Source organism: Accipiter gentilis, chromosome 16, assembly GCF_929443795.1.
Source record: "Accipiter gentilis chromosome 16, bAccGen1.1, whole genome shotgun sequence".
Classification (NCBI taxonomy): Eukaryota; Metazoa; Chordata; class Aves; order Accipitriformes; family Accipitridae; genus Astur; species Astur gentilis.
The window spans coordinates 30,720,238-30,745,462 of record NC_064895.1 but is presented as its reverse complement, the minus strand read 5'-3'; the positions used below and the strand labels follow the sequence as shown (position 1 = coordinate 30,745,462).

The window sequence follows — 25,225 nt, the reverse complement described above, 5'->3', positions numbered from 1 at the left end:
CAATCCAGACACAATGGAACTGATTAATCTGTGAGCCAGAGACCTCTGCAGGCAGCAGGCCTCAAGGAGGCAGTGAAGGTTAACTGTTGATACAAGTTTGATGAAGCAAGCACAAAAAGCAGAACAAAGTTGGGCATACGTGACTGAAAGCAGGATACAAGACAGAGTACAGGTGGAGGGAACCATTCGCGTGATCAGAAGACCTTATCCAATCAAATTATTGCTTTTGGCGTGTGGACAGCACATGCTAACCAATCAACAGATGGCTTACGCATGAGCAGGAACTAGAATGCATACATAAACCGAGATATTTGCAGAATAAAATGTCATCTGCTTGATCATATTGATTGTGTGCAGTGTCCATGACTTCTGCATCGACAAGCACTAGCCAGCTTCCAGTCAGCAGGGACCTCCCTCGACCACCCAGACCTTCGGTAGCTGACTAAGGGGATCCTGCCAAAACCTCCGCCAGCTCCTTGAGCCCTCTGGGGCGAATCCAACCAGGCCCCATTGAGCCGCACAGACGCCGGGTCCTGTGGCGCCACTTTAGCGGCCCCGCGCTTTACTGACCTTGCTTGAAACGTCGGTGTGTGCTATACCGTAAATCATAAAATCCGCGTCTTCACCCCTTTCAAATATTTCTGAGCTCTATTTTTGCACACTACAAAACCAGGGGAGAGCGCGAACGCAGTCCCCCACTACCACAAATTATGCAGTCGAGTTTCCCGCATTTGGGGAAATCGCAGGGGTCAGCACACCCGGAGTGCAGGGGATGAGCCTCGCCCTGGGAAAACCACCTGCCTGATCATGGTGTCTCCCCTGCCAGGTAAGTATGCCTCCCACCGCACGCGCCAACGCCGCACGCCACACCGCCTACTCCCAACGCACGGACACACGCGACCACACTCCCACCACACACCCGCGCACACCACTCGCTCTACACCCCACACCTGCCCGACACGCGGCGCCCACGCAGCTCCTGCGGCGCCCGTGGCCGGCGCCTTCTTGTCACGGTGATACGTCCCGCCATCCCGCGCCGTGCCTGATCTGCATGGACACGCCCCCGTCCCGCAAAGCCCCGCCCCTGGCGGCCCGGAGCGGCTCTGCCGCCGCCGGCGCGATCTGCGAAGCCCCGCCCCCGGCCGCGGGTCGGCTGGCGTCCGTCTGTCCCTGTCCCCGGGCGCCCACCGCGGAGCCGACGCTCCCCACAGGCCTCACAGGCCCCAGCGCCGCTGTCAGGCTCGGCTGCTCCCACGCTGGCACCGGCTGCGCGGGGCGCAGGCAACATTTTGCCTCCTGCGGCCGTCCGGCACCTCCACCATCACCGTGGCCCGTCACAGGTCACCGAGCATGGCTCGCGGTGGATGACCCTCTGCCAGCTGGCGTGGCACGCCTGCACCGTCCCGTCGGGCCCTGGCACTCGTGTGCAGCTGGGCTGCTGCAGCGCTCCCTGCCCCGATCCCCATCCTGGGGGACACCGGCCCTGCTTCAGCCTTTCCCCGGTCTCGGCGTGCTGGGACCCCAAAGCCCGGGGTGACGCCTCTGCCCCCTCCGGTGTCACCAGGTCCCCCACGTACAGCACCCTGCCCGCGCTCTCCGGCACCCCTGGCCGCTCGGCTCCCGCGGGGCTTCACCTCGCCGGGCCTGGTCCCCGGGGCTGGGACGCGCCTGCTGCCCCCAGTCACCCTCCCGGCTGCGGCCTCGGCACGCTCTCTGCGCCGCCCGAGCTTCGCCGGGGACCCGCTGGCCGTCCCCGCGGCGCTCCCGACGCTGTGGCCTGGGTTGGAGGGACGACGCCCCGAGCGCTGTCACCACTATCGCCGACGCGGCGGGCGCGGTCGGGGGCACCTCCGCGGGCGGCCGGGGAGGGGCGGGGGGAGCGCTCCCCGAGGCCTCCCGGTGGCGCTGCCCTGCGCGCGTGACCCGGGGCGGGGCCTTGGGGACAGGGGCGTGGCTTCGCAGATCGCGACGCTCCCGGTCGGCGGAGGCGTGTCCATGCAGATCAGGCACGGCGCGGGATGGCGGGACGTATCACCGTGACAAGAAGGCGCCGGCCACGGGCGCCGCAGGAGCTGCGTGGGCGCCGCGTGTCGGGCAGATGTGGGGTGTAGAGCGAGTGGTGTGCGCGGGTGTGTGGTGGGAGTGTGGTCGCGTGTGTCCGTGCGTTGGGAGTAGGTGGTGTGGCGTGCGGCGTTGGCGCGTGCGGTGGGAGGCATACTTACCTGGCAGGGGAGACACCATGATCAGGCAGGTGGTTTTCCCAGGGCGAGGCTCATCCCCTGCACTCCGGGTGTGCTGACCCCTGCGATTTCCCCAAATGCGGGAAACTCGACTGCATAATTTGTGGTAGTGGGGGACTGCGTTCGCGCTCTCCCCTGGTTTTATGGTAACCAAAAATAGAATTTGATGAGGGAACCGTATACGTCTGTGTTGTACTGCTGTCTGTTCCACGTTTAGGTTGAGCAGAGCTCTCCATCTTTGCAGCTGGGGGTCCCGATGTCGGAGCCTGCGCCGGGGGCGCAAGAAGGTGAATATTAAATGTTTAGGCAAAAATTAACCCGAACCTCCATTCGATCTCCTTACTTGACGGCTCCCGCCCTCCAAACGGGGGTGGGGTGGGGTCCTAAAGCACGAAGAGGCCTGGCCCAGGGACCCGCCCCACAGCAGGACCCAGCCCAGGGGTCTGGAGGGGTCGGTGCCCTGCGATGCTCCGCTGGACCCTCCCCCGGGGAAGGCGGGGGTAGCCCAGGACTGCACCCATACCCAGCCCCAGCAGCTCCTGCAGCACCCAGGGTGCACACAGGGCCCGGAGCCAGGCCACAGACAGGGAAGACAACGTTTTACCACACGAGTTTATTTTAAATAAAACTTAACACAGATGCAGGCTTTGCAACCGGAGTGACGGACCAGACAAGCGATGCAACGGGGAGAACGATGGCCAGGGCAGGTGCCGCGTGCCACTCTCAGCAAACCCACCCCGGCACCCCACAGGGCGGGAGACACAGCCAGTCCAGCTCCAAGGGGGCTCCTCGGTGGCTGTGGGCGAGGGGATGGGGCCCCGTGGCGGGGAGAGGGGCACCACTGTCCCCATGCCGCAGAAGGAACAAGCTCCCACTCCGGGATCCTCTGTCCTGGCCTGTGGTGACCAGGTGCCCCCGCTGCCTGCACCTGCCCGCACAGGCAGGCGGCCGCGGCCACGTCCTCAGCCTGGCCGGGGTTTCTTTTTCACCTTCGCAGGAAGCTGAAGCAACACCTCCCTCCTCCGAGCCACGTCCTCCCCACTGCCTGCAGGCTGCTGAGCAAGCACCGACCCCCATGCAGCAGTCCCAGCCCCCATCCCCGGGCACCGGGGCTGGCAGGGTGCAGGCAGCGCAGGCAGCACACGAGCACGCCCCACCCCAGGAGAACACCCCGAGGATTCGGTCTTTCACTCTCACACAACGGGGCAGGTGGGGACACCGGGGCGGCTGCGACACTCACACCCGAGGGGACAACGGAAATAAATATGGGGTGGGGGTGGCGAGGGCTGGGCCCCGGGCACCGTGGCCAGAGCCCGTCCCCACCCCCCAGCCCCCGCCGTAGGTACAGCTGTGCTCCTCGCTGGATGGACATCTATTTATTATGGAGACAGTGGATTCCCATCGGAGCTGCTGGACACCGAGGCTGCGGGCTCGGCTGCCGGAGACCGTGATGGCGTGTGACAGTGCAGGGCGAGGCGCACAGGCTCAGACCTCGAATGTCTATGGTGGGGGAACGGCGCGGGGCGTCGCGGGGCATGGGAGCGTGCCGGGGCTAGTACTCGTCCTGGTCCTCTGGCTGCTGCTCCTCCAGCTCGTCATCCTCCGGCGGGGCGAAGCCCTCCTGGCAGGGGAGGGGGCACAGGCGGCCATCAGCCTGGGTGGCTCCCGCCTTGTCCCCTCCCGGCACAGTGCAAGGGCTTCGGCAAAGCCCAAAGCCACCCTGGGCACCGCAGGGAGTAAAGGAGGCCAGAGGCTGAAAGCAGCCGTGGGGAAGGGGGGTCTCATCCCGGGGAAGCCCAAAGAGCAGGATGAGGGTCCCGGGGCAGGGGGGGTATGTGCAGCAGTGCCTGGCCCTCACCTCCGTGGCATAGAGGACGCTGATGATGCCGGTGATGATGGGGCTGTTCTCGTTCTCGTGCTCCTGGCAGATCAGCTCGATGTCCCGCAGTTTGCTGAAGTAGAAATCCCTCTCCTTCTCCAGCCCGTCCACTGTCAGCTTCAGGTCCATCAGCTGTGGTGGGAGACGGGGGGCCAGACCCTTCAGCTTGAGGCCGGGAGGGGGCCACTCCTGTGTACCCAGGGGGGCTCAGGACCATCCCCTCCCTCCCAAGCCGGGGCATCCCCTGGTCCTGCCAGCAGCCAGGTGCTGGCAGCAGTGGGCATGAGCCCTGCCTACCTGCTGGTTGAGCTCCAGGATCTGCGCGTCGGCCTCGGTGCCCCCGTTACGGGCCGCGGGGGAGTTTTTCCGGAGGATGCTGCTGGGGACATTGCTGAGGCGGGCTGGGTTGGGCGTGCTCTTGGGGCCAGTGGGAGAGGTCCTCTGGGGGACTTGACAACAGACGGGGACCAATGGGTTAATGCAGGCCCAGGGGGCTGCCGGCGGGGACCCCCCCCCCCCCCCGCTTCATGCGGGGCGGCAGGGGCCAGGAGGTAGCAGCAGGCAGCAAGGGCAGGCAGAGCACTCGGGGCCGAGCCACGACTCCGGGCCGTCCTGCCTTCAGCCTTCCCCCCCTGCCTCAGTGTCCCCTGGCAGATCTCACCCCCAGCCCCGTGGACGGGTGCTCATAGCCTGGCTGGGGTTTGCCGCGGGATCGGGGGGTCCGGCCCTTCAGATGCTCCCATGGGTTGACACAGGGAGCCCACGATGCCCAACGGAGCATTGCCCGCAGCCGGGAGCATCCTGGCTGTGCAGTGGCACTCGGGCACCGCGGCGGGATGGCAGCCATGGTGGGGTGGCCTGGGGGGACAAACCCCCCACCAGGCCTGGGGTGGGCAGGAAGGAGGAGGCAGCCGAGCCCTGCCCAGCTCCCCACGGGTCCCTCTGCCCCGGGTGTCCCTGCAGACCCGCTCAGCCCCCCCCAGCTCGCAGGCAGGCAGGCAGCACAGCGGGGCGCAGGCAGGGGCGGGGGGGACGCCTGGCCGCAGCCAGAGTAATGTGGGGTGCAGGAGGCCAGGTGGGAGGGCGGGGGGGCAGCGCTCGCCGGGGGGGACCCGGACATTACCTGCAGTGCCAATGGGTTTCTTGGGTTTGTTGAAGATGTGATCACCTGGGTTTGGGGGGGGCGCGACGTCCTGGCCCTGCCGCGCCAGCAGCGGGTTGTACTCCTTCCCGTCGTAGTTGGCGTCGAAGAACTTCTTAAACCACTGGATGAACTCGAAATTGTCCTGGAACTTGCCCTTCACAAGCCTCTCCACTGCGATGATCTGGAGGGGGGACATGGAAGGGCTGGTGGGGCTGCCCTCCTGGCATGGCCCCCACCTCGCCGCAGCCCCCCCACCCTCCCCCATGGACCTACTTTGTCCACTCCCATCTTCTTGAAGGCAGCCTGCAGCACCTTGAAGTTGTGGATGTACTCATGCTCCAGCTTGGCCTGGAACTTCACCTTCCGCAGGTGGACGCAGCCGGGGAACAGCATGTCCATGAACTGGCAGTAGGCAGCCCCTGCGCCGGGCCCACACCACGGCGTCAGGGAGGGCCGGCGGCACCCTGCCACCGTCCGTCCCCCCCCGCCCCATCTCCGTCCACCCCCCCGGGACCCGCACCCCACCTGAGCAGAGCTGCTCTATCTTGGTGTAGTTGAGCTGCAGGGAATCGTTGACCCAGGCGAGCATGTCATGGCGGCTCAGGTTCTCGCTGGTCACCGACGTCGAGTACACATTGACGGCCATGCCCCAGCTGCCGAGAGATGGGCGTCACGCCGGCGCCGGCGCCCTCATGTGCCCACCAGCCCGGCCCTGCTCCGTTCCATGGGCAGCAGGACTTGGGGTGCCTGTCCCACCCAGGCTCCGGCGCCCGGGGACACTGGGGCCAGGCTGCCACAGTGTAGCCCGTGGGACCCCCCCACCTGGCTGCACCCCCAGGGCGTAAGGGTCTGTGGCAGCCCCATGGTGTCCCACCCGCCCAGGCGGACCCCCATCCCGAGCAGGGGCACAGCCCTGGGGAAGCTGGGTCCCAGGCTGCCGCTGGGAGCAGGACCCACCGCAGGACACGGATGGGGTGCTGGATGTGGCTCATGGGCAGGGGGTCCCAAGGGGATGTCGGCACGACCAAGGGCACTGCCCCTGCACTGGGGCACAGCTCCTTCCCTGTGCGTGGCCACGGGGGCCGGTGCCAGCCCGTAAGCAGCTTACGGCCCCCCCCTCCCAGCCCTTGGTGGATGCCTAATCTGCCGGGGCCAGGATTGGGGTCCATTAGAGCAGGGCTTAGAGGGGCAACATCTGCCAGCAGGCACGGCCGCAAACCCGCTCCCAGATGGCGGAGGGCTCTGCCTGGGCACGACGGGAGCAGAGACCCCACAGCTGCAGCCCCGGCACAGCAGAGTGCTGGAAAGCCGTGCCGCAGAGCTGGGGAGAGGGGGGCACTGAGACAAGACACCGTCCCACTGGTTCTCGCCAAGGGATTTAGAGTGGGGACTGTCCCCGCTGCCAGAGCGGGGTCCCTGTCCCCCCTGCCCCCTCCCCGAGTGCAGTGGGGCCCCCTCCCCGCTGCCCCAGCACCTCCCCCCGTGCCCACCCCCCTCCCGCAGCAGCATTAATCCGCTTCCCCTGTCCCTGGTGAGGGGGGCTGCAGGGCTCAGGACCAGCTGCTGGCCAGGGGCTCCCAGGGCAGGGGGGCAGCCCCCTCTCACCCCCCCACCTCCCCGGCCCTGCTCTCCTGCTGCGGCAGCCCAGAGAGTTGCGTGGGGCCAGCGATGGGGCGCATCGCCTGCACCCCGGGCCTGGGGGGGGACGACGACACCCCCCGTGCAGGAGCCGCTGTCCCCCAGCAGATGGGGGCCATGGGGGCAATGGCAGGGTGGCCGTGGGGTGCTGCCACCTCCCTGGGTGCCCGCTTGCGAGAGGGGAAGGTGCCGGTGGCCACAGCTCGTCCCTCCCCACACCCCACCCCCCAGCCTCAGCACCGTGGTGACTCAGCACCGGTGATGCTGGCCCCAGCACAGCCACACGCCCTGGCCGGTGGAACCGCCACCGGCAGCTGAGCTGGCCCGGCCCCCCGCCAGGGCCGGGACCCCCAGCACCCCGTCCTGTGCAGCCCCGCGCGGGGTCACGTCGCCGGCACGCAGCCGGGGGTGTCGGTATTTTTAGCCGCGGGAGCAGCTGGAAACGAGGACCCTGCGACCACCACCAGCCCCTGAGCCCCCAGCACGGTGTGGTGGGCACCGTCCCACCCCCCAGCAGCCAGCCAGGACCAAAGCCACCCACAGTGCTGGCTGCAGCGCCCATCCAAACAGCCTAATGCTGCCTGGCGCTGGCTGGGGTGCAGGCAAGGGTCCCCTCCCTCCAGCAGCACCGAGCTGAGTCATGCGCGGCGCAGAGCCAGAGCCACGCGCACTGCGGTGCGGCCGCCGCGGTGCAGCCGGGAAAGCGGCAGCGCTTGCCTACTGCCGGAGTGGGCAGGGGGCTGGCAGGCTTGGGGGGGGGGGGGGGGGGCTGCCGCGGGCAGGGGGCCACCTGCCCACCGCGGCGAGGAGCCAGCGGCCGGCTGACACCCCCCCACCCCACCATCGCTGTCCTTTCCCGAAATAGCTGGGAGCAGCTGCCAGCACCCTGCGCACACGGCAGAGCCGGAGCGGGGCTGGGCCGAGTGCTGGAGCCTTCCTGGCAGGATCTGGCCGCCACGCTGAGCCATGGGGGCCAGGTCTCGCCCCGCTCGAGTTGGGGGGATGCATGGCGCACGCCGTGGGGTGAGTGCCATGTGAAGAGGTGCACGTGCAAGATGGGGCACACGCTGCCAGATGGGGCACACGCTGCCGGCACCGGGGTGGGCACAGAGCCACAAGCGAGCCCCCCAGCCTCCACCACAGCCCCACGAGTTGGGACGCCCTGCATGGCTGGGTCTGCAGGGACCCTCCCCACACCACAGCTGGGGGGGGGACAGGCAGGCAGCCCCCCACTAGGGATGCTCCCTGGGCAGGTGAGGCAGTGCAGAACCTGGGAGCGCACCCCCCGAGTGGGGCTGGCTTGAGGACGCCCTCCCTGTGCGGTGCAGCCCCTGATGCCATCCCAGCGCCGGCACCAGTGGGGTGCAGTCTCGGCAGAAACCTCGGCTGCTCCCGGGCACCTTCCTCATCACCTCGCCAAGCGGGAGGGAATATCCGCGCCCTCACCCCTCCCCACCTGGGATTTCCACCACGCTTCCCGGCAGGCTGCTGGCATTGGTGCCCCTTTGCCAAAGCAAACCAAGGCCCATGCCGACAGCCGCAGGAACGGGTTTCACAGCGAGATGAATTCAGGCTTCATCGCGCCAGCCGCTCCCAGGCGTGCCACCACCAGCTGCACCCCAACTCCTATGCGTGCCACCACAGGTGCAAGCCCGGCGGGGAGAACCCTGACCCCGCTCGGGCACGCGGCACCACCGAGCATGGGCATGTCCCAGTCCCAAGCAGCCGGTGGTGAATTGAGGCAGCTGGAGCCGCGAGGGGATGCTTGCCGGGGCGCGCGGTGCCACCCAGCTCATTTCCACCCTCTGAAATGCCACGCTGGGCTTCAAAGCCCTCCGCCGTAGAGCTGAGCACGCCCCGGCATAATGACAGGGAAGCCAACGCTTGTGCCAGCCCTCCGGCCGGGGCAGGAGCCGGCCCCGCTGCCCACCCCAGCCCCGACGCCGGGTGATGGACGCACCCACAAGGCAGGGAGCCTCCGGCCCGGCCAGTTTGCAGGTTGCCTCTGCCGCTGGATTTTGCGAAAAAATAATAAAAATAAGAATTTAGCCCCAATTCCCAGCAAGCTGTGGGGACAGGAGCTGTTCTGGCACAGGGCTCGGCACACGGCTGCCTCGGCAGTGGGCAAGTGCTGGCCCAGCTCTGCAGGTGCTGGGTCCCCGGGGAGCAGCAGCTGGCTTGGCAGTGCGGCTCCTGCCTCCTGCCCTTGATGCCAGCCGTCCCTCCGCCACGCAGGCAGGTTGCAGGCAGCGGCAGTGCGGGGAATGCGGGGGTCCGGGGCGCAGCCCCTGCCACACACGGCAGCCCCCCCGCCCCGTGCCGCCTGCGCAGGGCGCCCGGCCAGCCGTGCTGACGGGGCAGAGGGGACGCTTACCGCTGCATTTTAATTGTCCGGCCGCCGAGCTGCTAATCAAGGCCCAACGGCGAACAAAACACTCGGGCGCGTGTCTCTGCCCCGTCCCGCCGGCGCTGCCGGGGCGCGGAGAGGTCGTCCAGCCCGGCTCCTCGTGCCGACGCTGCCGGGGAGGCGGCGGCAGGCACCGGCGTCCCACGCCGCAGCCCTTGCCGGGACGGGGCTGGCACGCTCTGGCCAAACAAAGTGAGAGGAGAATGAGGCCAGCGGCCGTGCCGGCCGTGTTTGCTCAGCACCGAGGCGGCGGTGCCAGCGCCGGCGGCCAAGGCCGGGCACTGACCGCGCGCTGCAGTGGCTGCCCGGGAGGCGGATGGGCAGTGTTGCCCGCCGAGGCCGCGGGACGGTGCCGGCCCCTTGCTGCCTGCGCCAGCCCAGCAGCACCGCTGTGCCGGGGCGAGCTGGGCTGCTGCGACTCGCAGCTTCTATTTTGGGAGCCGTCCCGGTGGCTTCTCAAGTGACAAATACGCGAGGGGGGTGGCAGACAACCCAGCGGGGGCTGAGTGCCGTGCGGAGCCGCTGCGGTGCTGCCTGGCTGATCTAGCAGCTGGCAGGCAGCCCCAGGCAGCAGGCAGGATCGCCCCGGTGCTGGCAGGGGCGGCCACTCACCCCCGTACCCCCGGCCATCACAGACATCCCCCCCCAGCGCCGCTTCCCCCTACCCTGAGGGGAGCATCCCCACGCCACGCCGTGCCGTGCTGTGCCACGCCATGCCACGTCAGAGCCCATGCATGGCAGATGGGTTTGCCCCGGTGCAGGCAGCACCCAGCTCCTTGCTGGGTCAACCCCCCAGCACCTTTCCTGGTTTCCTGGCTCTTTAGCCGGCAGCAGTGCCTGTCCCAGCCCGTGGCGAGGGAAACGGGCTGCTCATGCACTGGGAGCTCGTGGCTCCCGATGGCAGTGCTTGGTGCGGCCACGGTGCCTGGCTGACGGTGACGGGGGGGAGCATGGACAGGGTGGCCCGGCTTCACGGGTGCCCCGCCTGCTCCACTCTTGCTAACCTAAATAACTTGAAATAGCAGCGGCAGGAGCATGTGCAGAGCACTGTGCCAGCGGCAGCGCCTCCCACCGCGCCTGCTCCCCCCTCACCCATGCTGGCATCCTTATCCTGCACAGCGTCCCTGAAATATTAATGCCGAGTGCCTTTTGATGATTCAAATTGGGTGGTTGTTAGAACCAGCCCAGGGAGAGCTGCTCATCGGCACCCCATGGCCGGGGCAGGGGACATCCACGCTGGCAGATCCATGCCTGGCAGAGCATCCCCCAACCGGCGCTGGCCGAGCCCCTCGAGGAGAGGCCCCACGTGCTCCGACCATGCCAGCACGCCCGCACCGCTCACTGGGGAGAGCCGTTGCCCCGCTGTGTCCCCATGCGTGCGACGGGAGGGAGCCACTGTGGCGGCACACGACGTCCTGTCATGCTGGGAGGCTGGGGTCTGCGCGCCCTGCACCGCCGCTTTGGGGACCTGCTCTTTCCCACCTGGCGAGAAGGTCATCGGCAGGAGATGGGGCTGGACGTCCCCCAGGGACGGCGGGGGGGAGCACCGGGAAGGACACCGTGCCCCCCTCACCACAGCGGGCACTCTTTGGTGCTTGCGCTGCCATCCAGCCAGCGAAGGGCTGCCCGTGCCCTGCTCAGCCCCGGCATGGCACCGTGCCGGAGCCACCACTGCCATCCCAGCCGGGAGGATGAGAGCGTGTCACGCTTTGGCAGGTCACCGCGATGGCCGCCCCGCTCTCCTGGGCTGCTCTGGCTGAGCCGGTGCCACGGAGCCTCTGCCTGCCCGTCCCGCGAGCGTCACCCCGCACCGGCACCTGGCAGGACAGGGCACCGTGAACCCCGCACCCGGTGGCGACCCGGGTGATACCTGGTAACCGGCGGTGATGCCTGGGCCCCAGTGACGCCCGGTAACCGGCAGTGATGCCCAGGCCGGTGCTCTGCCGTGCCGGGTGGCCCCGCCAGTGCCGGGACTACAGCTCCCGGCGTGCCATGCCGTGCCGTGCCATACCGTGCCGTACCGTACCGGGGCCGCGGCCCTACGAGAGACGCAGCCAGGGCGCAGGGGCGGCCGCCGCTGAGTCAGGCCGGACGCTGCCGCCACCGGCACCGCGGGACCCAGCCGCCCCAGGTCCCCGGCCTCACGGCTCCGGCCCCGGCCCGGCTGCCCCTCCCCCGGCCCCGGTCACGGCCGCTCCATCCCCGGGCCCCCCCACCTGTCACGGCCGCTCCATCACCGGCGCCACCGGACGGACACCGCACACCCCCCCCACCCCGCGCCACGGTCCCACCCATCCCCCAGCCCCGCCCGCTCCATCACCCGAGGTCCCGGCGCGTCCCCCCCCCCGCCCCGGTCCCGGGGGGGCGGCGCCGGCCGGTGCCGGGATGCGGGTGATGGCGGCGGCCCGGTACGGCGCTGTCCGGTCCCTCCCCTCCCCTCCCCGGCCCGCCCCGCCCGCCGGTAACGGGCCCGCACTCACCGCGCTCGGGCCGCGGCCGCTCCGGCCGCCGCTCCGTTCCCTCCGCACCGCGCCGGGCTCGCCGGGACCGGGCCGGGACCGCACGGGCCACCCGCGCATGCGCCGCCGCCGCCACCTCCCCTCCCCGCGGGCGGGACCGGCCTCTGCTCCGCCCCGCCTCCCGCCGCCATGGCAACGGGGCGGGCGACACGCCCCCTCCCGTCGTCCTGGCAACGCCGGCCGCGGCCCCTGCCTCTCCCACAGCGCCCCCCTGCGGGCGGGCGGCGGCCTCTGCACCGCCGGGACCCCGGAACCCCCCCCGGGACCCTCCGAGGCTCCTGGGACATTTGGGCTCCCCCCCGCCCCTTGTGACACGCTTGAGAAACCCCAGAGCCCCCCCCCCCGACCCCCCAGCGGCTCCCAGGACACCCAGAGCCCCCTGCACCTCGCTCCCCCCTCACCTGCACCCCATCCCCGCCCTACAGACACCCCCCCAACCTTGCACACCCTGCACCCGTGTCTGTGTGTGTGTGTGCGCGTGTGTGTTTGTGCGAGCTGCGTGTGTGCACACATGTGCCCTCGTCCCCAGTGCCACAGCCGTGGGGAACCGGGCCGGGGGCTGCAGGCCGCATCTGGTGCTGCCGTGGTGGCTGCGTGCCGGCGGCTCAACCCGGGGCATCCCGCAGGGGTCGGAGGCCTGACCCGGTGTGTCTGTGCCCGCACACGCTTGTATGCACGCACACGTGTGTATTCATGCACTCATGTGCGCTGGGCTGCACGCTGCTCCCCGGGGAGGATGAGGCTCCCCCTCCCCAGGCAGCCTCTCACCCCGCTCCCCCCCAGACAGCACCCAGCCACGCTCGGGGGGGGAGGGATCTGAGCCCCCCACCATGGGCACCCCCCAGGGGCAGCGTGGATGGAGGTGTGGGGGGAACATGGGGACAGTCCCTGACCCCATGGCAGGGTTGGGGTGCAGCCGTGCGTGCAGAGAGGTGGGGACGATGCAAAGCCCACCACGTGCCTGACCCCAACCGGGACACCCCCCAGCAGGCGTCCAGCCCCCCCCTTCCCCGCAAGCAGGCATCGAGGCTGGGCGCTGTGAGAACGGTCTTTAATGAGCAAACAGAAACGTACTGCAGGTTCCTAAAACGGCCAATATGCAACTACCCGGGGGCGGGCAGGACCCCCGTGCCGGGCTGTGCCCACCCAGCCCCCCCGCACACCTACAGGGACCATCTAGGGGAAAAGTGCACAAGGAACAACTCACATCTGACACTACCCCAGGGGACAGCTTGGGGGGGGAGCGGGGCGCCCGCCGGATAGCACCAGTGCGTGGCCAGGATGGGGGGGACGAGGACCCTGCTCTGCCGGGGCCACGCGCACCCGGACCCACACCCCACCGGCACCCGCTGCGGATGCTCAGGAGCATCGCCGGCCCCGGGGTTGCCGGCAGCCCCGCGGTGGGGTGTGGAGGGGCCGGGAAGGGGCAGGGGCGAGGGGTGCTCCCGGCACGGCGTGAAACAGGCGGTCGCTGTCGTGCGTGGAGGGATAGGGACGCGGGTGCACGCGTGTGCACGCGTGTGCGCAGCGAACACCTACCTCACTGGGACCGCGCACGGTGCAACGTATGTGCGCACGCAGGCGGCAGCGAGAAGCCCGCCGGCACCTCGCACGGAGGGATGCGGGCGGGCGTGCATGTGTGTGCCAGCGAGCGGCTGCCGGCACCATGCTCACGCGGGCGCGTGCCTGCCGCGACACTGCTCGCTGCTGGGGCGTGGGAAGGGCTCACGCGTCCCGCATGGGGCCGGGGTGGGAGCGGAGGTGGGAGCTGGTGGGGCAGCCCGAGGAAGGGGGAAAGGGTGGAGAGGGGGGTGGGGGGTCCCTGCTTCTCCCCTAACGCTAGTGACACAAACCACTTCAGAGTATTTCCACGTGATGCACAAACAAGTCAAAAATTCACTGATCCAAACCCAACGTGCAAACAGAAAAGGGCCGGGGCCGGCCCACCCGCTGCCCCTGTCCCCTCCCGCCGGCCGGGCCGCGGCCCCCTGGCCCCCGGCCCACCGCACATGGCTGCCGGCTGATGCCGCCAGCACGGCCCCGCGGGCAGGACGGGGACCGGGCAGGGCTCCCCGGTGCGAGGGGAGCCCCGCCGGAGCCGGGGTCCCGGGGCGGGGGCGGCGTGGGGCCGGTGCCTGGTCCTCAGTTGGGGGACAGGTCCCCGGCTCTACCAAATGCCGCTCGACCGGCCTCCGGGGGGAGCGAGAATCCGGGCCGAAGCTCGCTTTGGAACGTGGTCATCGATCTGAGAACCTGCCGGACAGATGGACAGACGGGCGTCAGGGCGAAAACCCAAGAGCCACCCTGGCACCCGCAGCGCGGCCGGCAACCCTGCTGCTGGCACCGTGGGGACACCGGGTGCTCCGTGTCCCCCCTGGCTCCCCCACAGCCCCCGCTCCTGCCTCGGTGGTGCCACACGTGGTGGGGAAGCCCCGGAGCCCCGGTGCCTCGTGCAGCATTGGCCATACTGGGACCGATGCTCATGACCTCCCAGAACCCAGTGTCTTGCCCTGGGGTGGTCAGAGTGTCCCCGGCCCTGCTAGGAGCACCGAGCGGGGTGCCGGCAGGGAGCTTCACCGGAGGCTCCCAGCCCCGGCACAGCCAGCACTGAGCCGAGGTGAGCATGAGCAGCACGGAGCGCCGCAGCCAAGGGAGCAGATGCAGCCAGTCCCGCTCCTGTCCGAGCATGGCATGTGGCTCGGTCCTGTCTGGCACAGGACAGTGCCTTGGCGGCTGTGAGGTGGGAGACCAGGTGCCCACCGGAGCCGCAGGGATGACCCCCATCCCTCCGGTTCCGCTCCCAGGGACAAAGGCGCCCAAACACAACGCATGCGCTGGCTCAGTCCTGCCCGCCCCGGCCCCCCGGCCCAGCACAGACCCCTGCCAGGCGCAAGTACGCGACGGATGGTGCGTGAAGGGACGGGTGAGGGCCGGTGGGGCTGGGGAGGTGATCGGCTCCCTACTCTACTGTGGGAGCACCGGGGTGGCACAGCCCCCTGCCCAGGAGAAGGGGGGGTTGCACCCCAGGGTGGCAAGTGCCCAGCTGGTGCCGGAGAGCCGCCGGGTGTGGGGCTGCCGGTAAGCCCCTGGGGGGGCTGAACGCGGGACGGGGGCTGCTGGGACCCTCGCTGCGGCCCCGCTCTTACCGGACAGGCTGAAGCTGGACTCGTGGAGGTCCCTCATGCCCCCGTGTCGTGTGGCAGGCCGGGTGGGCGTATCGGCCAGGGGCGTCCCCGTCTCTTTTTTCCCGGCATGCACAACCACGGCCACGTCCCCCAGGTATGGGGTGCGATCCACACCCCGCAGCTTTAAACTCTGCCGGAAGGGAAAGAAAAAGCAGAGAGAGCATCAGCTCGGGCGACACTGCGCCGCGGTGGGCTGCGGCTGGGGCGTGGGGGGAGGACGGGGGTGCCCCACGGCGTGAGCGGGGTTAAGGGTGCTACTGCCTTACAGCGGGGTGCGGATCAGCCGGGTGTGGGGGGGAGGGAAGGGTGCGGGGGCATGCTGTGGCGTGGGGAGGGGGCTGCGGCGTGGGGAGGTGTACAGGTGGGGAGGAGAGGCACCCAGTGGGATGCTGGCTGGGCTGCAGGGCTCCCGGTGCAGGAGGTACCGGCACAGAGCGGTGCCAGAGCAGGGACTGGGGGAGGTGGGTGACCCCGGCGGCACAGCCCCTCACCCCTGTCCCTCCCGGCGATGCCAAGCCGACCCCCCCACAGTGAGGCGCAGGTGAATGCTCAGAGCGGCCCGTGCAGGCAGGCCGTGCCCCCCCGTGCCCCCCTCCGCGCTGGCTGTCGGCTCCCAGCTCCCCAGGAGGGCACCCGGACCCCCCAGGCAGCCCCTTCCCTCACAGCATCAGCACCACATCGAGCCCCCCAGCACATCTCCCACGGCTGGGCAGGGGCTGGCGAAAGGCGCAGGGGCACGGAGGGGTTCCTGGTGCTGGGGTCTGCCGGAGCTCCTGGGTGTCACGCCAGGACAGCCCTGGGGACCCACGAGTGCAGAGGGGGATGGCAGGGTGGTGGCTGTCCCCCTCGCCCACAGTGGGTCAGCAATGGGGTGGGGGCACCGGGGGGTAGAGAGGAAGAAGAGGGGGCTTCTGCAGCCCCACCAAGTGTGGGCAAGACATGCGCTGCAGCCCAGGGTAGCGTGTGCCCCGGGGTCCCCTCCTGTCCCAGCCACGCGTGTCCCTGTGCCGGTGCACGTGGGGCCGCTGTGAGGCCGCCTCGGGGGGCTGCAGAGGGGGGACCCTGCCAAGGGCAGAGAGCCCAGGACAGCGGAGCACAGAGGGGCCCCCAGACGCCTGTCACGCACCTCGCACACGTGTCGGGACAACCGCCGTCCGCAGCAGCACACAGTGAGACTGTTCCCAAACACTCTGCACTGCTGGCATGCGGGCAAGGGCCCAGGGAGGGGCAGGAGCTGGGGCAGGGTGGTCCTCCATCATACGCCCACCCGCAGGGACCCCACCGCTGGCGCTTGCCCCTGACCAGGCACTGCCGCTGCCATCCTCCCCCGTCCCCAGCACGAGGCACGCTGCGCTCCCGCCACGTGATGCTCCAGCGTGGTACTGGCCGCGGCATGGTGTAGCACCGTGATGACATGGCACTAGGCGGCACAGACCCATCCCCCCCATTGACCCACTGCTGCTGGGACCACATCGACCACTGCCTCCCTCAGCCCCTCCAGCAGCTGGGAGCCAGGCACGGCGCAGCTCTGCCCCACGCCGCAGCACGGCACCGCCACGGCCCCCGCCACCCCCCTACCTTCTCCCGCTGCACCAGCTTCTTATAGACGGAGTCTGGGAATGAGCGGAGCGGGCAGAACTTGCCGGTGCCCTCGGCACACATGAAGACACCGTTCTCGTAGACCACACGCCCGCGGCTGATGGTGACCAGGGGCACCCCGTGGCACCGCATGTTCTCGTACAGGTTGATGTCTCCCCCCTGCACCTGGGTGCTGGCTGAGATGGTCCTGGGCAGGGGGATGGGGCAGTGAGTGGGTGCCCAGCAGCACGGGGAGCCCCCTCCCTGCCGACTGCACCTACTTGGTGGCCTCGGGGTCCCAGACCACGACGTCGGCGTCAGCCCCGGGGATGATCCGGCCTTTGCGGGGGTACAGGTTGTGGATCTTGGCGGCATTGGAGCTGGTCACGGCCACGAAGCGGTTCTCGTCCATCTTGCCCCCGACCTGCCGCCGGGGGCAGGGGGTGAGGATGTGCTGGGCCACATCCTGCCCAACCCCACAACACTGCCCAACTGCCTGTGCCCCTTCCCTCGCGCTCTGTGCTGCCTACCCCAAACCCCCCAAAAATCTTGGGGGGTGCTGCTGGGGCCGGATCCCTTGCTGGGACCCACTGGGTAGCACTGGGGAAGCACGTTGCCTGCTCCCACACCGGAGGGCAAACCCACCCAAGGGACGTCCTGTGGGACCCACGGAAAGGGCCCTCCAGCCCTAAAGCTGGGGCCAGCTCAGCCCAAGCCGGACCCACTGCTGAGGCCCCTGAGAGCCGGGGTGGGGGGACAGCCCTGTCCTGAGGGTGCCTGGGGGTAGGGGAGGGGTGTGGGACCCCGTACCACGCCTCGCTCCCAGATGATGTTCATGCGATCCTGCACCCCGCTGACGCCGTGGGGGATCTTGGTGAAGTCCTCCTTGCCCATGGCTTTCTGCTTGGTGCTGAAGGGCCGGTGGTCAGAGGCCACGATGTTCAGCGTGTCGCTGTGGGAGGACGGGACAGCGCTGCTGATGGCACAGCTGGGGCAGCTCGGCCACAGCCAGCCGCTGGCATGGCAGGCGGCCGGGAGCGGGGTGCCCAGGGAGCTCAGTGCTCAAAGAGTGGAGCACCCATGCTGTGGGGTGCCCAGGGAGCTCAGCACCTTGGGAGTGGGGTGGCTGGGGAGCTCAGCACACAGGCAGCAGGGTGCTCAGGGAGCTCAGCACTTGGGGACACCTTGAGGTGCTCAAGGAGTGGGCAGCCACGCAGTGGCGTGCCCAGGAATTGGGGTGCCTGGGGAGCAGGGTGCCCAGGGAATAGGGCATGCAGGGAGTGGGATGCCTAGGATGCTCAGAGCCCAGGGATGGGGGTGCCTGGGGAGCGAGGCATTCATCCAGTGAGGTGCCCAAGGAGATCAGTGCCCAGGGAGCAGGGTGCCTGGGGAGCTCAGCACTTGGGGAGTGAGGTGCTGGGGGAGCGGGTCACCCACACAGTGGGGAGCTTGGGGAGCAGGGTGCCTGGGAAGCAGGGGCACCCATGCACTGGGGTGCCCAGGGAGCTCAGCACCAGGGAGTGGTGTGCCCAGGGAACGGAGCAGACATGCAGTGAGGTGCCCAGGGAGCTCAGCACCCAAGGAGCAGGGTGCCTGGGGATTGGGGCACCCAACACCCCAGGTGCTCAGCGAGTGCTTGGGAAGTGCAGCACCCACAGAGCGAGGCCCCAAGGGAGCACAGTGTCTGGGAAGCGAGGCACCCAGAGAGCCCAGTGCCCAAGAAGAGAGGCACCCAGAGAGCCCAGTGCCCAAGAAGTGAGGTGCCAGGGACATGGGGTGCCTGGAGGCTAGCCCAAGGAGGCGGGGTGCTCAAAGGATGGTGTGTCTGTAAAGCACAGCACCAGGGGAGCAGGGTGCCTGGGGAGCAGGGTGCCAGAACACATGATGTTGGGGTGATGGGGCAGCGGGACGGCGTGGCACCAGGGAGCAGGATGCCTGGGCATGCAGAACACCAGGGATGCCCAGAGAGCACCAGCAAGCGTGGCAGCTGGGGAGGGGGTGCCGGGAAGAATGGCCCATGGGAAGAGTGTGACCAGGGCGCGGGGTGCCCGGGGTGCCTCACTTGGCAAGCAGGCTCATGAGGTAGGCGGAGGTGTTGGTGTCCAGGCGTAGCGGCGGCACCGTGACGTAGGCGGCAGCATGGAACCAGTCCTGGTGGTAGTAGTGCAGCCCAGTGAGCGTGGCGTGCGCCGTGGTCGTCTCTGCGTACACCACCTTCCCTGCCGGGGTGGAGGCACACGCGTGGGGCGGGGGGCAGTGGGGCGGGGGGCGACTGTGCAAGGGAGGGATGTGCACAGGTGAGCGTGCGAGGGGCATGCGTGTGCTCTGTCCGTGTCGGTATCTCTGCAGGCAGTGTGTGCCTCCGTCTGAGCATGTGTGCACACATGCTCACGTGTGTCTCGTGTCTGTGTGAGCAGTGCTGCAGGTGCCTGGTGGCTGGGGGCCCACATGTGCACATGTGTTTGAGGGCACGTCCCCACATGCACATATGTGCTCCTGTGTCCACGTGCCTATTCCTGCCTGCATCCCTCCCCACGCAGGAGCCCATGTGTCTCTGCGTGCCCATGGCTCTGTACCTCCCATGCTGTGAGTGTCCACACCTCTGCATGTGACACGGCCCTGCTTGTGCCCATCCATGTCCCTTCCAGCCCACAACCTTTCCATTGCCCACATTCACCCTGCGTGTGGCCCGTGTCCGTGGGTGTGTCCGTGTCCATGCATGTGCCCCTTGCCCACACATGTCCATGGCTGCGTGTGCCTGTGTCCCTGCATGTGCCCCGTGTCTGTAAGCCCACACGGGCTCACACTGGTGTGTGCACACTCCTCCGCGTGTACGCCGGTGCCTCTGCCCGTGTACCCGCGTCCCTGCGTGTGCCCACGCGTGTCGCAGCCTCCCGCCCAGGGACAGTCCCCACCCCAGGGGGCGGCGCCGCGGGGAAAGGGGGCGGAGCTACGGAGCAGAGGACAGATCCAAGGCGCCAAGAGAAGGGGCGGGGCTACATGCGAGGGCGGAGCTAAGGGCTCTTCAACAGTAGGGGGCGGAGCTACAAGGCAAGAGGGCTCCCACCTCGTGGCCACAATCACTGGGGAAATGCAGGTTTTGCCCCAGTGGTGCCAGACCCCCCCACCCCACTGAGTCCAGAGCCCACGGGGGTCCACGTCCCACCCCACTGCCAGCTTGGGTGGGGGGGCCACATCCTGCCCTGGGGGTGCCCATCCGCGCTCCCTACCTTGCATCTTGGCGGCAGCGATGACATCCCCTGCAGACATGCTGGAGACGTTCACCAGGTAGATGGGGCAGTGGGTCTGTGGAGAGGGGGGTCAGTACCACTGTCCCCATGGCGCCCCAGTTCCATGGGGGGGTCCCAGCGCCCCAACAGGGGCATTGGGACCCCCCCATGGAACTGGGGCGCCCACCCACAGATGTAGCAAAGGGGGATGCCCCAGCCGCAGGAGGTCCGGCATGGCCGTGTGCTGCACACCCCGCTTGCTCAGGGTGGTGGGAGGGACACCCTAGCGCAGACCCTCGGCAGTGAGGTTCAGTCCTGGCCACCTGGCTCAGGACCACTCACCCTGTTGGCAATGGTGATGACACGGTGAGTGGCCTCGGCTTCCAGCTGCAGAGAGAGCGGGCAGTGAGATGCATGGCATGGCACGGCAAAGCGCCCCAGCTAGGGCATGGTGTGGGTTTGGGTGGGTGGTGCAAGGATGGGCATGCAGATGGGTGCACGGACAGCACAGATGGGTGCACGGGTGGTGCCAGCTATGAGGATGCCCCGGAGCATCCCAGCCACGTCCCAGGACGCCACCTGTGGAATGACTCAGGGACACCAGCAGTCGCCTACCTCTTCAGGCCGGCTGATCTCAATGCCCTCCGGCCCCGTGATGCCCAGGTCCAGTGCCTCCTTTGCTCCCTAAGGAATTGGGCAGGGGGGTGTGTGTCAGGGTGGAGGTGACACGGGTGGCTCTGCCTGCCCCAAGCACATGGCTGGGTGCCCATTGCTGCCGGGCACTCCCGGTCTTGCTGCCGGGCACTCCTGGTCCCGGCACTCACCTCAGCCACCAGCTCGCCGTTCTCGGCATGGACTCGGGCGATAGCGCCGATGTCGCGGCAGGCCCGGAAGACCTGGTAGAGCTCGCTGTCCCGCAGCATGTACAGGTCCTTGTAGGTCATAAACATCTGGAAGGAGTTCACCCCCTTCTCCCGCACCAGCGTCTCCATCTCTGCCTTCACCTGCACAAGGATGGGGGGGGGGGGGGTCAGCACAGTGTGGGAGGGATTCGGTGGCTCTGGGGTGCGCAGGTAGCCATGGGACCCACTCCTCCCACCCCGCCATGAGGCAGGGACTGACGCTTCCCCCCCTGGGGATGTGAGATGCAGGATTTGTGCATGCACCCTGGGGTGATCCGGGGAGCGACAGATGCTGGGGGGAGAGCAGGGGGGATTTTTCTTCCCAAGTCATGCCATGATCTGGCCCTGGCCTGGCTGGATCCCTGGTGTGCCAGTTCTGGGACGCACCCTGGGAGGCACCTGCTCCATCCCCTGCTCTGCCTGGGGAGGGCCTGGCTGGGACACAGGGTACACAGTGGCCGGGGTCTCCCTCAAGTCAGGCCTGATCCTGCTCTGGCAGCTTTGGTGGGGATTGCATACACCATAGGACGGGGTCTGGGTGCCGAGCAGGACCAGGTCCCGCTGCCACCCCCATGGTGCGGCAGAATGGGGTCCCCCCCTAAGCTGGGACCACTGTGCCCAGGCACCCCGCTCCCCTCCATAGAGTGGCAGCACCTTCCCTGCCCTGGCACGGGGCTCAGCCCCATGCGGACCCCCTGCCTCGCTGAGCCCGGATCAAGCCAGCTCAAAAGGCAGCCTGGGGGCTCAGCCCAGCCCACCCCAACAAGCAGCTAATGGGATCAGCGGGGCTGGGAATTAGCCCTGGCCATGGCAGCTGCTCCTGGGCACTGTGGCCCTGGTGCCTGCCTCACTGTGCCGGCATCAGAGCCTTGCTGTACTGGTGTGGCGTGGCCCAACTCACCTTCGGCGCCCACCAAGTGATGCCCATGTGCAGGGCATAGTCGCAGCAGACCTTGGGGTCGGCCAGGCTGCGGCACTTCTCGTAGGCGTCCAGCAGCGAGGTCTCCTTGTCGGGCAGGACATGGCCGATGATCATCGTCGTCCCTCCCACCAGGGCTGCCTGCAGGTTATGGGGGACAGCAGCAGTGGTGGGGGGCAGGATTTGTCCCGCTGGGGAATGGCCCCCAAGGCCTGCGGTGCTGCCCACACCGCGAGGTGACACTAGTCCTGCCTGGCTACGACCAGGGCTGATCCCTGGGCGGCCGGGCTGGGACAGCCACATTTGGGGCATGGCGATGCCTGCAGGCAGGTGGGGGCCCTGGGCTGGGCTCTGTTGCAGGCAGGGATCCCCCCACATCACCCTGGGGTGCAACCACCCCCTGCAGTACCCTGGTCCTGCCTGCGGCTGCCCGGTTGCAACAGCACATCTGGGTGCATGACACATCCGGAGAGCCCCATCCTGCTGCCTGCTGGGGCACTGACTGTCCCCCCCAGCACCAATCACTGGATTTGGGGTGCCAGGGGTACGCCCTGCCTGTGCTGCCCATGGGCCTGGTCACCGCAGTCCCTGCAGCCCCCCCCGCTGCACCTCTGGCACGGGGCCTGATCTGGGATGGGGCTGCCCAGCCCAGCCCTGGCAGCATGGGGGCTACAGGGAGACCCCCCCCCTCCCACCACAGCACGCGTGGGCCGCAGGGCAGGTGCTGTCACACCCGGCGGTGTCCCTGGCTCACCCAGCCTGGCTAATCCCCAAAGCTCCTTTATCAATTGGCCCTCATAGGCTGGCGCCAGCGCGGTGCTGCAAGGCAGACTGCCGGGATGGGGATGGGGAGCAGGCAAGGCACAGGGTGCACCAGCATCCTGCCTTCCAGCACATCTCTGTGCCCCCCCGGGCCACTCGCTGTGCCGCGGCATGGGACCGTCCCCCCAACCCTTTTGCTGCAGCCGCCATGGCAGAGCTGAGCCCCCTGCCCAGGGATGCTGGGCACGCCGGGGCCAGGCACGGCCAGCGCTGGCTTGGCACAATGGCTGCTCTGTGTGGGGTGCTGGAGACAGCCGGCCCCGGCACTGCCCGGGACAAGCCCGCGCCGGCACCTCAACACCCCGAGGCAGCGGCACCCAGTGCACGGCACCGCTGTCCCACGGCAAGCCCCTGCAGCAGAGGGAGGGCCCTGAGCCAGGCTGGCACTGCAGAGCATCCCCACGGCAGCCTTGCTGCTATAGGTGACTCCAGCTGAGCCAGACCTGGGCTTGCCATGCCCTGGTCTGGAACTGGATGACCATCCCTCCCCAGCAGGGTCTGTGGGGCACCGAGGGGTCCCTGCATGGGAGAGAGCATCTTTGCTGTGGGCAGGTGGGCTGCACCCTCTGGGGACCAATCCTGCTGGTGCACCCACCCCTCTGCTCACCCTCCTGGGACTGGGGGCTCATCTGTTGGAAGGCGGAATCTTTCACTCGCCGCCCCATGCCAGCAGCATTGGCTCGTGGGGGCCACAGCCAGCGGCACGCAGGGAGCTGCAGGAGCAGAGGGACCCCATGCCGGCACAGGTGTCGTGGCCCCGGTGGGGGGAGGAGGATGTTTACAGCAAGGGGACCTGATGGATGGGGACACGGGGACAACCTGGCACAGTGCCACCCCACTGGGGACTTGATGCAGCCGGCTGCCTGCAGTGCTGGGGCAGAGAGCCTGCTCACGCCGCACAGCTTCTGCCAGCGGGACCCGGCCACTGAACGCTCTCGCCTGGCCGGCATCCCCCTTGGCCGCAGATGCTCTGTGCCAAATCCCTGCAGCACCCATTGGCACCTGGGGGGCCAGGGAACCCTCCCCGAGCTGGGGGCTAGGGCTGCGGGCAGAGCGTGCAGGCAGCAGCAAGCCCAGGGAGTGCAGGGGGGGGCTGTGGCCGGGTGGTACCTTGGTGCCATGGTAGAAGTCATCCACGCAGGTGGCATTCATGAAGGTCTGGTGGAAATGGGTGCTGGTGTCAATGCCGCCCGGGATGACGAGCTTGCCAGTGGCGTCGATGACCTTCGCCCCGCCGGGGATCATGAGCTCACGGCCCACTTGCTGGATGATGCCGTTCTCGATGTAGACGTCTGCCTCCAGCGTGCAGTCGTCGTTCACCACCTTTCCCCCCTTGATGAGGATCCGCATGGTGGCCGCGTTGGCGAGCATGGCGCTGCAAGAGCAGGAGTCAGCCCCGGGGCGCCTGATGGGTGCCCCCGTCCTGCACAGCCCCCCGGAGCCAGGGGAGGCTCACCCCCATCGCCTGCCCCTGGGGGTCCCAGGGTGGCATGGTGCTGCTGCTGCGGGGGCGAGTCCCCCTTCTCGGCACGGGGACCCAGTGCAGGCAGGCAGGCAGGGCTCTGGGCAGCCCCGCGGCTGCGCACCCACCATGCCCATCCCCGCCCTGGGCCATGTCAACACTGGATTATCTCAGGAAATCCGCAGAGGGGGGGGCCCTGGGCGCTGGGTCAGGGGCTGCCACCCTGCCGAGCCCCCCTCCTCTGGTGACATCAGCCTGCACCCTGGCCAGCGCCAACCGCCCCGCGGTCCCGGCACCTGGAGCTGGCTACGGACTGGGGCTGCTGGACCCCCACCCTTGCCAGCCCCACGCACAGCCAACCCTCCCTTGGTCCCCCCCTGCTACGGGCAGGGACCCCAGAGCGAGGGAGGGGGCCAAGCCCCAGCTGCTGGTGCCACATGTGCTGAGGGGATGCTGTTGGGGCTTCTCCCTGGGGCGTGAGCAACCATGCTTGCGGCAGGGTAGCTGCCTCTGCCCCACAGCCCCGCACGGTGCGAGCTCTGCCGAAGCTCCCCGCGCTGCTCCAGTGCCGACTTCGCCCCCCTGGCAGCAAGGGGCGTCCCCAGACACGATCTATAATTCATTTGGTAGATGAAGGTCAAACGTGATCGACCCGTCTGAGCAGGGCCAGCACGCGACAGCTGCATGGGCACCCTTGGAGCACCATCCCCCCGGGGGGCACGAGGTGGCCTGGGACCCCACCAGAACCCACGGCACTGCCCAGCCTCACCGGCACAACCACGGGGCAGAGCCCACGATGGCACTGGCCGTGGCTGACCTGCACCGAGCAGCCCCGCCTGCCGCAGGGCGAGCGGGGCCCCAGCACCCACCGAACCCCAGTGTCCCCAGACCCCTGGACAGGGACAGTGCACGCCATCCCTGCCGCGATGCCGGGGTCAGCACCGGGCCATGGAGCAGAGGATGCTGCTGGTGGGGGCACCGTCCCTCGTGGCAAGGGGCAGGCCCGGTGCCCCCACAGCCCTGCCGCCATTCCGTGTGGATGCTGGGACCAGGGCACTGCTCTGAAGGGACTGTCCTGACCATGTGCCAGCGATTCCCAGCTGCCCAGCGAAACGCCGTCTCAGCAGCAAATGGCTTCCTCGGCCGTTGGACCTGGCGGAGAGCCGCGGTGGCCGGCGGGGCTGAGCTGGGCCCTGCCAGCAGCTGAGCATTCCCAGCGCTGTAGGCAGGAGCAGCTGCCCGAGGAGGGCGAGCGGCTGTGCCCACTGCAGTGCCAAAACCGTGCTGGGGCTGGGGGACA

At 68.6% G+C, this 25,225-nt stretch overlaps 2 protein-coding genes and 2 non-coding genes across 7 annotated transcripts; 1 reads left to right on the top strand and 3 right to left on the bottom strand.

Annotated features, from left to right (window-relative positions):
* Positions 1 to 670: 670 nt before the first annotated feature.
* Positions 671 to 834, bottom strand: LOC126046793 (U1 spliceosomal RNA). Its single transcript, XR_007508428.1, has one exon. It is a non-coding gene; the product is annotated as a U1 spliceosomal RNA (small nuclear RNA).
* A 1,380-nt stretch (positions 835 to 2,214) lies between these two features.
* On the top strand, positions 2,215 to 2,378 carry LOC126046792 (U1 spliceosomal RNA). The gene has a single exon (XR_007508427.1). It is a non-coding gene; the product is annotated as a U1 spliceosomal RNA (small nuclear RNA).
* Positions 2,379 to 2,838: 460 nt separating this feature from the next.
* MAPRE3 (microtubule associated protein RP/EB family member 3) lies at positions 2,839 to 11,901 on the bottom strand. 4 transcript variants are annotated; one of them, XM_049818408.1, is made up of 8 exons: positions 11,789 to 11,901; positions 9,276 to 9,487; positions 5,789 to 5,916; positions 5,537 to 5,682; positions 5,243 to 5,444; positions 4,417 to 4,568; positions 4,099 to 4,251; positions 2,839 to 3,861 (listed from the first exon to the last, which is right to left on the bottom strand). In XM_049818408.1, the coding sequence occupies exons 2-8, from the start codon at positions 9,281 to 9,283 to the stop codon at positions 3,793 to 3,795; spliced, it is 858 nt and encodes a 285-aa protein (XP_049674365.1). In that variant the 5' UTR covers positions 9,284 to 9,487; positions 11,789 to 11,901; the 3' UTR covers positions 2,839 to 3,792. The 4 variants fall into 4 exon arrangements, with proteins under 4 accessions (XP_049674365.1, XP_049674366.1, XP_049674364.1 ...); XM_049818409.1 differs by lacking the exon at positions 9,276 to 9,487 and having other exon boundaries at positions 11,789 to 11,898; XM_049818407.1 differs by lacking the exons at positions 9,276 to 9,487; positions 11,789 to 11,901 and adding an exon at positions 6,221 to 6,352 and having other exon boundaries at positions 5,288 to 5,444.
* Positions 11,902 to 13,966: 2,065 nt separating this feature from the next.
* DPYSL5 (dihydropyrimidinase like 5) lies at positions 13,967 to 24,062 on the bottom strand. Its single transcript, XM_049818401.1, has 12 exons — positions 23,574 to 24,062; positions 21,624 to 21,782; positions 20,645 to 20,824; positions 20,436 to 20,504; positions 20,163 to 20,207; positions 19,821 to 19,896; positions 18,653 to 18,809; positions 17,401 to 17,542; positions 16,872 to 17,014; positions 16,591 to 16,798; positions 14,974 to 15,142; positions 13,967 to 14,080 (listed from the first exon to the last, which is right to left on the bottom strand). Exons 1-12 carry the CDS (start codon positions 23,832 to 23,834, stop codon positions 13,995 to 13,997), a joined length of 1,695 nt encoding a protein of 564 aa, XP_049674358.1. The 5' UTR covers positions 23,835 to 24,062; the 3' UTR covers positions 13,967 to 13,994.
* Between the last annotated feature and the right edge of the window lie 1,163 nt (positions 24,063 to 25,225).

Coding starts and splice junctions, on each gene's coding strand:
- MAPRE3 (XM_049818406.1), bottom strand. CDS start 6,255: ATGAGCCACATCCAGCACCCCATCCGTGTCCTGCG. Junction 5,683..5,788: donor GATAGAGCAGCTCTGCTCAG/GTGGGGTGCGGG, acceptor GGCCCGGCGCAG/GGGCTGCCTACTGCCAGTTC. Junction 5,445..5,536: donor AGAAGATGGGAGTGGACAAA/GTAGGTCCATGG, acceptor TCCCCCCTCCAG/ATCATCGCAGTGGAGAGGCT.
- DPYSL5 (XM_049818401.1), bottom strand. CDS start 23,834: ATGCTCGCCAACGCGGCCACCATGCGGATCCTCATCAAGGGGGGAAAG. Junction 20,208..20,435: donor AGATCAGCCGGCCTGAAGAG/GTAGGCGACTGC, acceptor CTCTCTCTGCAG/CTGGAAGCCGAGGCCACTCA. Junction 17,543..18,652: donor CTCATGAGCCTGCTTGCCAA/GTGAGGCACCCC, acceptor GTCCTCCCACAG/CGACACGCTGAACATCGTGG.